The 17917-nt window shown below is 34.8% G+C and overlaps 1 protein-coding gene across 4 annotated transcripts in view; it reads left to right on the top strand.

Annotated features, from left to right (window-relative positions):
* Positions 1-14448, top strand: part of SANBR (SANT and BTB domain regulator of CSR) — a 56103-nt gene extending 41655 nt beyond the window's left edge. For 2 of the 4 annotated variants that reach the window (XM_060605035.3, XM_060605045.3), the window contains 10 exons: positions 1406-1551; positions 2286-2385; positions 3860-3892; positions 4728-4827; positions 7887-7978; positions 8877-8905; positions 8983-9056; positions 9882-9970; positions 11619-11710; positions 12606-14448. In XM_060605035.3, the coding sequence (XP_060461018.1) occupies positions 1406-1551; positions 2286-2385; positions 3860-3892; positions 4728-4827; positions 7887-7978; positions 8877-8905; positions 8983-9056; positions 9882-9970; positions 11619-11710; positions 12606-12642 (792 nt within the window). In that variant the 3' untranslated portion in view covers positions 12643-14448. Of the gene's footprint in view, positions 1-1405; positions 1552-2285; positions 2386-3859; positions 3893-4727; positions 4828-7886; positions 7979-8876; positions 8906-8982; positions 9057-9881; positions 9971-10113; positions 10455-11618; positions 11711-12605 lie in introns of those variants that run through there. The other 2 variants (XM_078444512.2, XM_078444513.2) reach the window with 2 other exon arrangements.
* Positions 14449-17917: the final 3469 nt, after the last annotated feature.

The raw sequence follows: 17917 nt of genomic DNA, 5'->3' as shown, positions 1-17917 counted from the left end.
CTGTGCTGACTGCTCAGAGCCTGGAACCTGTTTCAGATTCTGTCTCCCTCTCTCTCTGACCCTCCCCATTCATGCTCTCTCTCTGTCTCAAAAATAAATAAACGTTAAAAAAAAATTAAAAAATTAATTAAAAAAAATAAAACCACAATGAGATGCTACTACATGCTCACCAGAATGACTAAGATTAAAATGCCTTACCAAGTGTTAGTATATAGAGTAATAACACTCATATACTTCTGAGAGTAATATAACTTGGTACACATGAGCACTTTTACACCAGGAAGTGTAAAAAATTGTTCATAACAGTTTTATTTGTAATTGCTGCAAACTGGAAACAACCCATCCATCAACTGTAGAATACATATGCAAATTGTGAATTTGCATACAATGGAATAGTGTATGTTAAAACAAATGTTATTGTTACATACAATAATGTGGTCGACTCATAAAGACATAATGTTAAACAAAACAAGTGAGGTAAAAGTATAGCTAAGTTTAGGGATGCATCCTTTAGTGGTAAAAGGATGAAAGCAAGGAAGTGAGTACCATAAAAGTCAGGATAAAGATTATCTTTTGGGAGAAAGGAGGCAGTTACAATCAGGAATGAGCCCATAGGAATTCCAAAAGTGTTGGTAATATTCTAGTTTTTTTAATTGTGTGTGTGTGTGTGTGTGTGTGTATACACTTATAGATATATAAGTTTATTTATTTTGAGAGAGAGAGAGAGAGAGAGAATCCCTGGCAGGCTCCCATGTGGGACTTGAACTCATGAACTGTGAGATCATGACCTGAGCCAAAATCAAGAGTCAGATGCTCAACCAACTGAGCCACCCAGGCACCCCAGCAATATTCTGTTTCTTAATGTGAATGAATGTTGGTTACATGAATATTCTTGACTGTTTATTAAGGTGTACATTTATATTTCTTGCTCTTTTCTGTATGAGCACAGTTAACCCTTGAACAACATGGGTGAACGGCATGGATCCACTTATATGTTGATTTTTTTTTTTTGATAAGTACAGTATAGTACCATAAATATTTTTTCTTCCTTTTTATTTTCTTTCCTTAGCTTGCCTTATTTTAAGAATACAGTATATAATACATATAACACACAATATGTGTTGATCAGCTGTTTATCAGTAAGGTTTCCAGTCAACAGTAGGCTCTTAGTAGTTAAGTTTTGGGGAGCCAAAAGTTATGTGGATTTTTGACTATGCAGGGGATCAGCACCCCAACCCTGCATTATACAGGAATCAACTGCCTTATTTTTTTCTTGAGAAAAAGTTATAAAATGGTTAATATGACAATATGGCTGGGCAAAGAAAAACAAAAACATACAATCATCTTTAAAGGAATATTTCTATTACAAACCAACCTCTCTAACGTAGTATCTCTTACATGACAGGGTTGTAAAGTGAAGGACCATGTAGTTGCTCTTCATGATCAAAGTGAAGGCGGAGATTTGCTGTCGTGTCCAACCACTAGAATACTGGACGATCTGCACAAACACAAAGATGTCATTGTTGTGCCTTTTTCTAAAGATACAGTTAGGTGAGGTGGGGGTGGGGGGACGCGCTGCAGCGCTTCATTCAGTGCTTCCCATCTCAGAATCCTCGTGCCTCCCCAAACCAATAATGGCAGACCCCACATAGCTTATGTTATTCCAGAAAGCTTACTGAAATTATATGTCAGCTTGCAGTAAGAGCAAGCAGGTGTTTATTTGATAGAAAAAATATGGGAGGTCCAAGGGAAAGAAAAACTAATAAAAAGAGTCTTTGGTGATTGAAAGGTTGGGACCTGCAATTCAGTTTTTGAGGGTTTTTTTTTCTTTTTTGAAGTCACTTAAGCCCTTTTTAAATCCTTGATTGATACAACTAGAAAAAAAATGACTAAGGTTATCTTTGCATAAATTTGAAATCCTTGATTTAATAATTTCTGAAGTCACTTCTATCATTTTGCAATTGCAGTAAGCTGTCAGGTTGGGGGTAGGGGGACCCTTTCCTGCAGGCTGTTCTCATAAAAGTACCAGTCTTAGCAGCCCATCTCACTACCTGGCAAGTAGGATGCTTGGAATGCAGTAGTGCCTCCCCTGTATGGAGTGCCTTCTGCTAGGGGAAATCACTGGAGGAATTAAGAAATGGAAATGTTGAGGTGGCATGCCTTATACTCAAGAACTATATTTCTAAAGAACATTTATAAAACATTTGCAATAAAAATAGACATCATTTGCATTTAACTTCTTCTGAAATTGAACACTTCTCCCTAAAATCTCTTTTTCTTTCAAGTGATTCTGGGGTTGGTCCCTGTGATGAAAAGGGTCTAGACTGTGATGTTTTATTGGAGCCAAATACACCATGGGGCCCCAAAAGTGGGGAGCTCAATGCTGTGAGTAGCTTGTTTCACTTATTCTTTTTTGATATGAACAATTGGTGACATTTAATCTTTGACTGAAATGTGATGGGTTTAAACTGAAATTGATATTTTCAATTAATAAGCATTTACTGACTATCTGATCATAACAAATGCTGAGTTAGTAGGACTGTAAGGGTAATAGGACATGTTCCTTGCCCTCAACTAATAATTAATCAACTTCAATTTGGGGAAAAAATATAACATGTTCTTCAGAGGTTTTATTATGAACAAGTAATGATTTGAGGATTGAAGATAGTATGAATGGGATATTTTGTCCCCTCCTAATTCTAATTCTGTAAACTTTTTTGGTATGAAATTTTTTTTTAATTGAAATCAGGAATGCATTTAGTTTTTGCAGGGTTTCAAAACTGAAATATTTTTCAGGTGGCCAGATAGCTTTAAGTCCTTTGATTCTTATTACTGACAACCAGGGAATCTCTATTTGCCCATGAACTTCCTCGCTTTGTATTGGCTGAGGTATCATTTACTTGACAAAGTGAAATATTCTATGTAAAATGTATTGTCAACTCCAAATGGCTACAAATATTCAATCATTAACATTCTTTAATTATGTACAATATAGCAAATGAGGTTTTTTGAATATCCATATATAATTTGGTTCTTGAATCTATAATAAAATATAAACATTAAAAAGTGATTGAAATAGTTCAAAAATTAAATCATATTATCTCTGCCTGTGATTTACTTATCCTTTGGAAATGATACTGGGAAGTGTTGATTTTCCTTTTTGTTTTTTTGTTTTGTTTTTAATGTTTATTTATTTTGAGAGAGAGTGAGTAAGAAAGGGTTCGGAGACAGGGCAGAGACAGTGAGAGACAGAGTATCCAAAGTGGGCTCTGCACTGACAGCAGAGAGTCCATTGCAGGGCTTGAACTCACGAACCGTGAGATCACGACCCCAGCTGAAGTTGGATGTTTGACCAGCTGAGCCACCCAGGTGCCCCAGAAGTGTTGATTTTCTTTTTTTTTCTTTTTTTTTTTTTTTAATGTTTGTTTATTTTGAGTGAGTGAGTGAGCATGAGCAGAGAGAGGGAGTAGAAGGAGAGTGAACAGAAAGAGAGGAGAAGAGAGAATCCCAAGCAGGCTCCATGCTGTCAGCACAGAGCCCATTGCAGGGCTTGATCTCACAAACTGTGAGATCATGACCTAAGCCGAAATCAAAACTCAAACACTTAAGACTGAGCAAACCCAGCTGCCCCGATTTTCTTTTTCTTTCTTTTCTTTTTATAAACATATACATCTTTTTATAGACAGCCGTTATAAAAACCTTGTAAAACATCATTTTCAGCCTGAGTTTTAAGTTGTTTCAACCTGGAAAGGAACTATACTTGCAGCTTTTTTCAACTCTTACAGTATCCACATGAAAATAAGGAGCTGCAATCTGGGTAGATACAAATTTATTAATCTCTCATTCCTTTGTCTTATAGTTTTTGTCACTGAAAAACTGGACTCTGCAACTGGTAAGTAAGCAACTATACTTTACTTTCATAGATCTCTTTCTTCCAAAACTAAAGTTTAGTTTAATAGAATCTTACCAGTATCTTATTTTACAGACTTTAGTTCAATGCAGTTATCTTTTTCAGCTTCTGTAATTTTGTACTTAACTAAAAATGCCATTGTTTAAAACAGACATATACTCCATAAGTCTCCTTAGTGGCTTTTTTGAAGTCACTTTTAAGTCACATTAGGTCATAGAACAAAGCAACAAATGTATTAAATTCCAGGTATTTGGTGGTTTGATTGACACGTTGGTTGATTTTTTTTTTTTTTTACCTCTTTGCCATCACCCTGCCATGTGCCACCAATATTCAGAAGAATGGAAATGGAATTTGGATCAGTGATGACAGAAAGCAGGGTGGGTAGATGCAGGAAGCTGATGCAGATATGGTTGAGTAATCCAAGGCCACGTTTATCCAGAGAATGTGTACATATGGTTGCTTATGGGACTAGTTTAATACTAGCAATTATTATATTTTAATATAATCCTGATATCAAGGAACATGCATTCAGTTGAGTGATAGAGGTATAGTTTGACAAATGCTGATGACCTATTATGGGCCCAACACTCTACTAGAATATGCGAAGGAAATAAATAAAAGATATTTAATGTAATGTGATCCTCTCCTAAATGTAGAACTTCTTATGGCCATTTCCTGAATGTTGTATTAGGTATTCGTCATTTTATTAGCTCTTGTTTGACTCATTAAATTTAGATAAATTTGAAAGCGTCCATTAGAGATGTATTAATATTATGTTTTTAAAAGGGTGTGTGTGTGTGTTTTTTTTTTAATTCAGAAACAACAATCATTATTTTCGGAAGAAGAAGAATATACCACTGGATCTGAGGTCACTGAAGATGAAGTTGGAGATGAAGAAGAAATATCCAAGAAACAAAGTACTGATTTCTAAGATAAAATCAAGTCTCACTTTTATGAAGGGGTTGCATTCTAAAGGCTCTAATGCAAGGGATGATGAATTAGCTTTGTAAGTCTACATGGTAGGTTACAACATGGAAAAAAAATAAATAAAGGAGGCTTCATCAAGATTCTCTAACCCTGGCACTAACACAGAATAATCACAAAGTTATTTAAAAAGTGCAGTGTACTGAGAAATAATCCTCCAAGTTTTCATTTCAAGCGTAACCTAAGGGGTTTCTCAAAATGTATGACTTATATCAGTGTACCGGAGATGATTTGAATGACACTGTTCGAGCCCCACATCAGGCTTTGTGCTGACAGCTCAGAGCCTGGAGCCTGCTTCAGAATCTGTGTCTCCCTCTCTGTCTCCCCCTCCCCCATTCACGCTCTGTCTCTCTCTCTCTCAAAAAATAAACATAATAATAAAAAAATTTTTTTTGAAGTGACACTCAAATGAAGCACCAGAGTATGATTTTTAAAAAACTAAAAACATGATTTTATACAACTACAGAATGAACTTGTGTCAACATTTTTCAACTCATTAGTGAGAGAAACAGCCAAAGTTGGTTCAGAGAACATTTGAAGGCTTGGGTATTTATAGACACTTGAAAAAGAATGTTAAAAAGGATTGCAAGTTAGTGGCAAAACTGATTGATGTTCTACTAGGCAGTAACTGATAACCTTTGAGGTTATCTTTTCTTCTAAAAAAGAATCATTTGCATTTCTATTAGACACAAAAATCTGCAAGTTAACATAAGACTTCATGTCCTCTGGGCCTTCAATAACAGTAAATAGGAAAGACACAAGGATATTTTCTTTGAGAATTAAGTAATTCTTACATGGGCCTTTTTTTTTTAAAATATAATTATTATCAAATTAGCTTGCATACAACACCCAGTGCTCATCCCAACAAGTGCAATATTACACTATTGCAATATTACAATATTCCATTGTGTGAGTGTATCACCCATTGTGTGAGTATATCACCTCCTCAATGGCCGTCACCCATTTTCCCTCCCCTCCACCCCCTCCACCCCCTCCACCCTCAGTTTCTTCTCTGTATTTAAGAGTCTCTTGTGGTTTGCCTCCTTCCCTCTCTGTAACTGTTTTTTTCCCCTTCCCTTCCCCTATGGTCTTCTGTTTCTCAAGATCCACATATGAGTGAAAACATTGATATCTGTCCTCTGACTGACTTATTTCACTCAGCATAATACCTTCCAGTTCCATTCATGTTGCTGCAAATGGCATGATTTCATTCTTTCTCATTGCCAAGTAGTATTCCATTGTATATATAAACCACATCTTCTTTATTCATTTGTCAGTTGATGGACATTTAGGCTCTTTCCATAATTTGGCTCTTGTTGAAAGTGCTGCTATAAACATTGGGGTACATATGCCCCTCTGCATCAGCACTCCTGTATCCCTTGGGTAAATTCCTAGTAGTGCTATTGCTGAGACATAGGGTAGATCTATTTTTAATTTTTTGACAGACTTTATATTCAGATTTGGGGGCTTACCTGCTTAGCTTCACCTTGCTTTATGGGTTCCCTCTCTATTACTAGTTGTTTTCTAGTCCTAAGTAGGGCTCCTGCTTTCAGAAGCTTGAGCTCAATGAAGTTTGGGAAATCATCCAGTCAAAGGCACAAGAAAGTCTCACTTCTCTTCAAGAGCAATTCTGTCTTGCAAGTGTCTTTCTGCTTGCCTGCTTAGCTGGATCTCCTAGGGTCTCCTGTACACTTTCATAGTTTAACAATCATTTGGGCAGAGTTTATAGTCACATTTTAGATCTCCAGTCTTCTGTGACTTTCTTCTAAAATTTCACCTTTAAATTTCCAGCTTCTCTTTCTTTCAATTGTATCATCTTTTCCCTGGAGCTCATAAGGCTGTAATTTTCCTACCTTAGCTGGGGATATTGAGAAAAGTGCCCTCAGGCAGAAAGCCATAAACTCACAATTCTTACCTCATGCATCTTTTTTTTTAAGTTTTTAATTTTAATTCTAATATAGTTAACATAGAGTGTTTTATTAGTTTCAGGTGTACAATACAGTGATTCAACAATTCTATAGATTACTCAGTGCTCATTGTGATAAGCATATCATCATGATAAGTGTACTCTTTTAACCCCATCACCTGTTTCATTCAATCCCTCCCCTACCTCCCCACCTCATGCATCCTTTAAATGTAAACACTCAACTTTCTACCTCCCTTTGATTATTTGTCAGTACCTACATTTGGTTGTTTATAGTATTTTTGCTCTCTTTCTACCATTCTTTTCTTTAGAAGGAACTTGTCGTCACACTCTAATCTCACCCTATCGTGTCTTTTTGATGTTTGGGAAACAGTGATCTGATGTACTCGCCTTACCTTCCAACATTGATTTTAGAGAAACGCATCTTTCCCCTCCTTCTTTTCTTTTCCTTTCCTTTGTCCTCTACACTGTCAGCTAGAATAAATTCAGAATATTGATTGTAGCAAAGCACTAGTTCAGAATACAATTTGTCCCAAATCTGCTTCCTCCCAAAATCATTTCTGTCCTACCTCCATTTTTACCCAAATAGCCCCTTCCCACCCACCCAAGCAAAGACATTTTAAAGCTTTTTTGTGAGTTCTTCATTCCTCCCATTCCCAAACTGTGTTTTTTTGGGTTATGGTATTGTTTTTTGTTTTTTGTTTTTTTTTTTTTGGTATATAAAAATTTGGAATTAGGTGTTAAAACCACTATCAAATTAGATTCAGAGAAATACATATAGTTTCCCCCAACATTTTCAACATTTAATTTCACTGGGATTTTGAAATTATTGCCCTGATTTTTTTCTCCTTAAGGTTTTGACAAGTAGAAAGAAGAAAAGTAATTAAAACTAACCCCTATAAAGTACATTCAACTTCTCAATATATTTATATTTTATTTAGAGGTAATTTGTTAGTTTTAAGAAACATGTCTTTTTTACAAAATGGTTTTATTGTTTGGAAGTAAGTAATAAGTGCTTTGGAGAAGTATGTGAAACTTATGCTCATAACATTGACTTTCTTTTGTCAGGGAAAAAGGAAAAGCCAAAGAAGTTCACAAAACAACCAAAAAAGCAGATGTCTTCACCCTGTGGTCAGAAGAAAGAAAAGGTGTTAGAGAAGGTAACTCTAAATTATCTATTACTGTTCTAAAGTTCATATTGAGAAATAAGCAGGCAAATAGAGCCAAGAAAAATCTGAAGAAGAGTAAGAACATACAGTGGAATGCTAGAGATATAGCAACGAACAAAGAAGTTCCACATAAACAGATTAAAGATCTCTAAGATATATTGATAGGTGAGAAAAAGTATACATAGTATAGAATAGATAGAGGAATCTATATATCTTTCCTTATATATGCATAAAATGTTGCCTCTAAAGGGAAGTGAATGGGAGACAGAGACTTTTCACTATATGTGCTGTTTGTAACTTTTGAATCTGGAACCAGTAGTACTTGTTCAAAAAACTTTGAAATGAGATAAATAAGTAGACTTTATAATTTTTAAATAAATTGTATTTTATGAGCTTTTAAAATAATTCTTATTTCACATGCCTTTGAAAGCCAGGTAGGATTAAGAGGACAATAATAACCATATTTGACTAAAAGAGAAATCATAGATTCCAAAAATGTATGAAAGGCTGCATTGAGACAAGTTCCACACAATTATATTGGGCAGGTTGTACGTTCATCTGCGTGCCAAGTGCTGCAAGCACACAAATGAGTGAATTCTAAAAGATTGTATAAGCTGGGGCTTCCAGGTCAGACAGATAAAGCTGGGTTCAAATTTAGGTCTATATCTCTTTGGACAAGTTCTTTAACTTCTCTGAGCCTGTTTTATTATAGAGATAATTACGGCTGCTGTCTCGTGTGGTTGTTGCAAGGTTTAAATGAAATAATACTTGTGATGCTTTTGGTACGGTGTCTTGAACTCAATAAATTAAGCTGCTTTTTATTTTAAACTGTAACACTAATGAGTAAATATGTTCTAATTGGACCTTAATGTTATCTACTCTTTTTTAGTCAACTTCTAGAGATGTGTCTCCTTTCATGTGAGTATTGCTCCTTAATCCATCAGATATTCACTCTTAAAGCATCAGTGCTGATTTTTGTTTAAATTTTCTAATAGCGTGAGTATGCAGAAGAATAAATGGGATGCCACAAGATCCTTGAGATTCAACCAGGATGCACAAAGGGAAGATGGTAAGTTTTAATATTTAGGTAACATACAGATTAGGTATAAATAACAGTGAGAGGAATCTTTCATTTTTTTTTTAAATTTTTTTTTTAATGTTTATTTATTTTTGAGACAGAGACAGAATGCAAGTGGGTTGGGGCAGAGAGAGAGGGAGGCACAGAATCTGAAGCAGGCTCCAGGCTCTGAGCTGTCAGCACAGAGCCTGACACGGAACTCAAACTCACGAGCTGTGAGATCATGACCTGAGCCTAAGTCGGACGCTCAACCGACTGAGCCACCCAGGTGCCCCAGGAATCTTTCATTTTATGCAGTATGCTGAATAGCGTTAAAAGTTCCAACTGGAATAAAGCCCAGAATTTGCACATTCCCTTAGGAATCAACCAGAGTTGTATTAGTAGACAACCCCAGCAGATAATGTGTTGTTTTATGCACCTGTGGTTTGGAGGTCTCAGACTGACTTTTGCCCATTACTTGCGCATCATATTTTAGGTTCATTTACAGTGGGTTTTTTTTGTTGTTCTTCACTATTTATTATAACATGTAACCAATAGGTCTGTTTTTAATCTTTTTTTAATTTTTAATTTTTTTATTTTTTTAATATATGAAATTTATTGTCAAATTGTTTTTAAAAGCAGCACAATTACCTATGTATAAGCCATTTTACCACTTGCTGCCTAAAGTTCTTCAAAGATAAATATGTGTAGATGTCTGTAAAATAGTATCTAATGGTATTTTCATAAATTCATGATAATTGAAGTGTGTGTTCTTTAAGAAACAGAAGTTATAAATCATCCCCATAAAAAGTTAGGTTTATTATATTTTACCTCCAGATCAGCGGCGGATGTCCGAAATTACAGGGCACCTAATAAAGATGAGATTGGGTGATCTGGACCGTGTCAAGTCAAAGGAAGCAAAAGAAGTAAGAATTATGTGCTAGGGCACTGTGCTTGCATAGATATGCCTTCCTACTTTATTTTCATCATGAGTAATATAAAGATGTTTTAGGCAGAATTTCTAAAAACTAATGTAAATATTTTAATATATTTTTATATTCTGTACCAGTTCACTCACATAAACGTTGTCCACCTTCGTATCACCCGTGGTCCATAAGTCCTCTATAACACACATAATAAGGTAGGTTATTGCTGAAAGTGTAATGTCACACCACGAGTAGATTAGCTGTGCATTGCTGACTATCCAGAGGGTGACTTTTTGGAAGTTGCTGATTTCAGTCAACTCTGTAGGCAGTGCTTAGATGTTATTTCTAAAATAAGATGTAATCTTGCTGAAAATGATGCCTGGAAATACCTGTGTTCTTACTAAAACTATGTATTAGTCATAACACTGTATATTAACATTAGTATTGGTATTATGTATTCACAAAAACTCTTGCCCTAATTCTTTTATTTAAAAATTTACTTCCCTATAAAACTTATAAAATCTTTCTTTTTTAATTTTAATTTCAATATCATTAACATACAGTGTCAAAAATTCTAAAGCATGATCTGTGAAAGAAAAAATTGACAAATCAGACTTCATCAAAATATCAATGGTCTTTTTGAAAGACACTACTAAGAAAATGAAAAGATAAGCCATAATCTATGAGAAAATATGTGTAAAACACTTACCTGGTAAAGGGTGTGTCCAAAATATATAAAGAACTTTCAAAACTCAATAATAAAATAATCCAATAAAACTAAATGGGCAAAAGATTAGCCAGACCCTTCATGAAAGAAGGGATACAGATGGTAAATAAGCACATAAAAAGATTCAGCATCTTTAGTCATTTGGGAAATGTAAATTAAAGCCTCAGTAATATAACTGCTATATAACAACTAAAATATCTACAATGAAGGGGGAAAAAGTGCTGGTCAGGATGGAGAGCAACTGAAACTCTCATTTATAGCTGGTAGGGATGCAAAAAGGAATGGTCACTTTGGAAAACAGTGTGTCGGTTTCTTATAAAGTTAAACATTTACTCACCGTAGAGATCAGTTCATACATGTTTATACTGGCTTTATTCAGAACTGCCAAAAATTAGAAACAATCCAAATGTCCTTCACCTGGTAAATGAATAAACCAACTGTGGTGCATACAAAAAAGAAAGAACTAATACATCAGTAACATAAATGAATCTCCTACACATTACGCTAAGTGAAAGAAACCAGATTTCAAAGGCTACACAGACTGTGTGATTCAATTTAGGTAATATTTTCAAAAATACAAAACTGTAGGGACATAAAACAGATAAGTGGTTGCCGGGAACTGATCGTGGGTTGACTTATGAGAGGCACAAGGGGATTTTCTTGAGGTGATGGAAATGTATTTCTCCCTTGTAACAATGGTTACACTACTGTATGCATTTTCAGAACTCAGAACTGTACGCTAAAAAGGGTGAATTTTTACTATATGTAAAATTATTCACATAAATTATAATTCAAAGAGTCTGAATTTTAAAGATCAAAATAAAATTACTGCTAAGCTAAAAAGTAATGCCATTTTAATAAAGCAGAGCTTCTGTTGATTCCATAAAAGTAATAACTTCATTTTGCCCCTTTACTCTGCAGTTTGCAGGAGGTATTTATTCCAGACTTGAAGCGCAAATTAAGGCCTCAGTGCCAGTCACTGCCCGGCAAAGCAGCTCAGAAAAAAACACAAGGTAAAGCAGCATAAACAGATTCAGAATGCGACTGGCTTTGACGTGATTTTCTTTTTTTAGGGAAAATGACATGAACAATAGAGGCACATAATTGGAGTTTGGTTTGTTTTGTTTCAAAGATTAGATCATCGAGACATTAGTCAGAACCAGAATTTAACATCAAGTTAAGACTTAAAAAGCTCATAAGCATAAAATTTAATGAAAGTATAGTTTTGGGTTTTTTTTTAAGTTTTCTGTTTACTGAATTACTTCTGTTCTGAGCCACCTGCTGATAAGAATGTAAACTATACTGCTACTGTGAATTAGTAGAATTTTATACTGTTTATGGGTTATATATTATTATTTTATATAAATCATTGAAGTCTTTCCTGTCCCTTATTTTATTTCTCTTAATAAAAAGTAACTTGTGGGTCCTCTGTCGTTTTACATCACAAAATTTCTTTTAAATTATAACACTTATTGAGATTGGATCATTAATACTACAGATCCAAATGCCTTATCAGCAATTCTGAAATCCAGAAAACCATCAAGACTTTTTTGTGCATTTGTGGCAACTCAAACCTGGCTGAACTACTATGATGCTGTTTATAGTTTTTATTTATCACACTTAATTTAAATGTTCATTTGTTACACTGAAAAAGTATTAATGTGTTTGGTTAGAGGGCATTGCTCCAATCCATAATATACAATATATGTACCATACTCTGTCCCCCACATCCACAAAAATCTGAATTCCAAAATATGTCTCACTCCAAAGGTTTTTAAAAATGGATTGTGGGGCTACATGAAGTTTCATTTAACTCTGATACTGTCAAGCAAACAGAACCTAAAGCAGCAGCAACTTCCTCCTGTTTTAGAAGTACCTCTGACCTTCTTTTCTGTTTAAAAAATCTAGGTCTAAAAGCCGTTTTGGTCCAGGGCGTCCTGCATAAAGCATCTTAACTACAACTAAAAAGAAGACACACCTCTGGACATCTGAAATTGCTCACTTCTTGAAGATCTTCAGAACAGTGACTTCTAAATGTTTTATTTATTATTCTTGCAAGCCACATAAATCATAATGCTAAGGGAAATGTATAGTTAGGTCTTTTGAAACCTAATTGTAAATATGAAACTTCTTAAATCTGACTTTCTTTTAATGTGATGCTATGTAGAAAATCAGTATTTACAGATTTGCATAGTTAAGACTCCTAATATTTGTTATCCTTTATTTATTTGAAAGAGAGGAGGCCTCAACTCTCAAGTAGCTAAGACTTTTTAAGACCTTAATAAATTAAGGGAACACAGCTGGTGATGGTACTGTGCATGTGCACTGATTATAGTATGCCTTTTGAGCTGTAACTCTTGGGATAGCATTGAGAACTGCAATCTGTGTAATGAAACTCCCAGGGATGCTAATTTTAAGTTTGCATGAATATTAAGGAGTGACAGGTCTCAAGCCTATATTAAATAAAGTTTCAAGGTGTGATGTATTCCCTGTGTTGGGCAAGAGGGTTATTTTTTTTCAGCATTAATCCATGGAAAGCACAATGTTCATCCAACTTGTTTTTCTTTCAGTTTTTAATGCTTATCTATTGGTTATCTGATCTGGAATTACTGATTATTCCTTTTCCTCTGTGAAGCCAGTGCCATTCCGAATTTATTAAAATAACTTGATAGTTTTAGGATAGTAAATCATTTTAGTTGTTTAAAACACCCAGTGCGCAGTTCTCAGGGCTCTAAAACCCAACCATATTTCTAAAGCCATTCGAATAGCCCCATTAAACAGTTACAATTACTTACTACTTTAGCAGTGTCTAGAAGGAAACATTCCCAAATACATTTGATGGGTGAAAAATGCTGTGCATTCAGTAGAAATCAAGCTAAATTCTATTATATAGATCATGTTTTAATTTTTCTAGCCAAGCAGAAAGAGTGCTCAGGGAAAATTTGTTCCAAACTATAAGCATAAAAAATTATGTGTTTGGAAATCACATATAGGCCTCTGAAAAACTTATAAAATTCACTGTTTCTATTTGTAGTCTTCATTGTCTTATAATTGGAATTTCTTCAAATTATTTAGAGAACAGATTTTGATAATGTGTGACAGAATGGCAGTTTCCATTGAAATGTTGAAGTGTTAAACTCCGTTAACACATACAGAAATCATTTTTAGGGACTATTTTAGTTAGTAAATGCAGCTAGATGTTATTTGATGCTATAGGTATGGCTTTTCCAAGGTTTTTGAATTTATGTTTGGAAATTTTGTTCCAGTTTATGTATCTTTCAATTGTTTGATGTTTTTGAAATAGATTATAAAATTTTTATTTTCAAAAGAAAATGTTTTCTAGTACATGGTCTATAAGCTCTGTTAAATACCACAGTCTTGTTTCTTTTACTGTATTCTCTGATTAAAAGGATTTAGGCCTGTACAGGTTATATAGTGCTGTGATGGTCACAACTGAAAGAAGTATGCTCTTTAGATTTTTAACTGATGATAAAAAGGCAAATTGCTTTTCCCCTGGGAGGACTGTACCAGTGGATTGATTTTTTACAAACCAGAATTTATCAGAATTTGATTTTCTTCAGAATAGGCTTTTTATTTTATAAACATCTGTAATACATAGCACAGGTACCACAAACATTTTAATCAAACTGTTAATAGTATTTCTTTACCAAATACTTTGGAAAGGTTTTATCTTACATTAATTCTGAATTTACATTCCTTTAATTGAAATAAATGTTAATGACAAAAATGGTTTGAAAAGTCCCTTGATCTGAATCATTCCATCTTCTCAGGAAAAGTCTGGATGGGCTCCTAGAGCACAGGTTTTCATGAAAAATTAGCTCTGTTACAAGGTGTATTTTATAAATTTTAAGATTGTTTTGAGTGAGTTTATCCTGGTAAAGATTCAGCAAAATATTTAGGGGCTAAAATATTGCAGGAAAGATTATCTGTTAGGGGTGCTTATTCCACACTCTTGCACCATGTTTGTAATTCTCCCTTTTCAGAACATTCAGCCAGATATTGTGAGATACGCTAAATTGCTTTGGAAGCTGAGGCTGAAGCCCTATTATGCTAATCTGCTAAGGGCAAATTTAATATAAAAACAAAAAGAATACCTTTCACATCTAATATCTGGAATTAAGTCTTCAGCTCTCCTTCAGCTATTCATTGAGCAACTATTATGAATCTCACCTTTTCGTACCGCCTAGTTAAGAGGTACTGGGACCTAGCCAGTTCAGTTCAAATAGGCTAGCTCTCCCCCTCTGATTTAAAGCTAATCTGTTGGGGAAGGTGATGGGATAGTATTAATCCCACCCATATGGGATTGTTGGAGGATTAAATGGCTTAATCTAAAAAAATTAGCACAGTACTTTCTGACTTATAGTAAACCCTCCATAAATGTTAACTATTATTGTTATTGCATTGTTATTTTAATATTTGGAAAGTAGCCTTAAATTCTTTAAGATGGGAGTTTTATATCCTTCTTCCTATAACTTGAATTACTAAGGGTGTGTGTGTGTGTGTGTGTGTGTGTGTGTGTGTGTGTGTGTGTGTATTTAGTGCAAGAAAGAAAAGGACACCTAATATTTTGGTGGTTGTTATGGCATTTTGTGTTACTTTATTATATTAAAGGTCTTGGCGTTACTTAAACAAAGAGCATTTGAAGGAAGAGCTATGTAGGAAAACTATTTCCTGATGTTGGTAGTGACCTATGCTGTTTTCAAAGAGGTTTACTGAAGAATAGAGTGAGAACTACAGCATAGTCTTATAGCATCCCTCTTTCCAAGATGCGTTTTTCCTTGAGAAAATGTAGCTAGTTTGACTCTTATTATTTGTCTATGACAAGGCCAATTCTTACCAAACTGTAGGTGGTATAGAAGAGTAGTTGCTATTTGTTGAATATATATCCTGAGGATGGTGCTAGCTCTCTGATATGTCCTATCTCCATTAGCCTCACAGCAAACCCCCCAAATCAGATGTTATCCCACTTTATAGGTGGGGAAGAAAGTACAGAGAGGTGAAATAACCCACAAACCGGGATTGGAATCTGGGCCTATCAGCAAATTCCAACACTTCCTTAAAACAGTTTTACCTTGGATTGCTTAAAACATTCCTGGAGTGCCTCCTGCCTCATGGCAGCTCCTTCAGGCTGAAAACAGCTCACTGCCTATCATTCCAGTCATGTTTATCGAACTGCCTACTTGGCTTCGTATTTGGAATACCAAGAGGTATCTCCAATTGAACATAGAAGAGAACATGTGCTGTATCTCCCCAACACCAACCCCCCAACTCCCTGCTTGTTCAAGCCCAATCATCCCAGTTCAGTAAATGGCACTACCACCCACCCAAGGGCGCAAACCAGCTACTCAGCAATTATTCCTCTTCCTCTCTTTCCTTCACTTCTTCACATCCAATTCGTCAACAGGTCCCAAACATACCCTACATCCATTTGCTTCTCTCCATCTCCATTATCCCCACGCCAAGTCATTAACCTCTTTTACACCAAGTGTCACAATAGCCCCCTAAGTAATTCTCTGACTTCCACTCCAACCTGTTAACTCACAAAGCAACTATGGTGATTTTGAAATGTGAATTAGATCACATTACTCCCTGCTTAACACTCCAGTAACACCCCATCCAACCTAGATTAAAATGCAACCTCCACTGCTCGGGTTTCCAAAGTCTTACATGACCAAACCCCTAGTTGCCTCTTGACCTCTTTTTCCCTCCTGCTTGCTACATTCCCCTCACATTAACCTACCTGTTCCTCCAAAAAGTAAGATCATTCTCATCTTTCAGTTTCTTCAGTTAGCTGTTCCCACTAGGTAGAAAGCTCTTCCTAATAATTCAGATGTTAGGTTACATGTCATTTCCTCACAGGAGACATTTCCCATGTGCTCAATCTAAACTAGTTACCGAGGTCACTCTCATCACATCATCATAGTTTATTTCTGTACATATCTGACATTATTACTTGATATTTTAAATTTTTTGGTGGTTTGCAATCTGCCATGCCAGAAAATGAAATTAATTGCATCTAAATTGGAAGTAAAACTCCCCATCTATTCACAGAAAAAATGATCTTATATGTAGAAAATCCTAAGAAATCCACTAAAAAATCAATAGAGCATATAATTGAGTTCAGCAAGATTTTAGGACATAAAATCAATATACAAAAATCAATTTCTATACACTAGCAATGAAAAATCTGAAAATGAAATTAAGAAAACAATTCCCTTTCCAGCAAAATAAAAATAAGTTTATAAAACACAAAAATGTGAAAAATTTTTGAAGAAAAGTATACTCTGAAAACTATGAAATATCATTGAAAGAAATTTAAAAAAAAAAAGAGCTAAATAAGTGGAAAGTTATCCATGCCCATGGATCAGAAGACTTAATACTATTAAGATGTTAATACATCAACTTGATCTACAGATTTACCACAATTTGTATCAGGATCTCAGCTGGCTTTTTGTAGAAATTGACATGCTAATCCTAAAATTCATGTGGAAACTCAAGGGACCCAGAACAGCCAAAACAATTTTTAAAAAGAACAAAGAGGATCCACACTTTCTGATTTTAAATCTTACACAAAGGTACAGTAATCAAGACATGTAGTACTAGCATAAGGAGAGATACATAGAACAATGGAACTGAATTGAGAGTCAAGAAATAAACGACATGTGTCTATGGACAATTGATTTGCAACAATAGAGCGTTTTAAAACCATTCAGTTGGGAAAGAATAATCTTTTCTATAAATAGTGCTGAGACAACTGGATAGCCTCCTGCAAAAGAATAAAGTTGGACCCTTACTTCCTTCCATGTACAAAAAGTTGATTCAAATGGATCAAAAACCTAAATGTAAGAACTGAAACTATAAAACTATAAAACAAGCAAATCTTCATAACCTTGGATTTGGCAATGGATACTTAGATATGACACTAAAAGCACAAACAACAAAAGAAAAAATGAATTGCCCTTTATCAAAATTAAAATCATTTGTGATTCATTGGACACAACAAAGTGAGAAGACAGAATGGGAGAAAATGTTTACAAACCGCATGTCTGATAAGGGACTTATATCCAGAATATTTAAAGAACACTTACAAGTCAACATTAAAAAATCAACCAGTTTTTAAAATGGTAAGTGGTTTGAGTAGACATTTCTCCAAGGAAGACTTACAAATAGCCAATAGCACTTAAAAGGATGCTCAATAT

Source organism: Panthera onca, chromosome A3 (genome assembly GCF_046562875.1).
Source record: "Panthera onca isolate mPanOnc1 chromosome A3, mPanOnc1 haplotype 2, whole genome shotgun sequence".
NCBI lineage: Eukaryota > Metazoa > Chordata > Mammalia > Carnivora > Felidae > Panthera > Panthera onca.
This window is presented reverse-complemented; position numbering and strand designations above follow the sequence as displayed.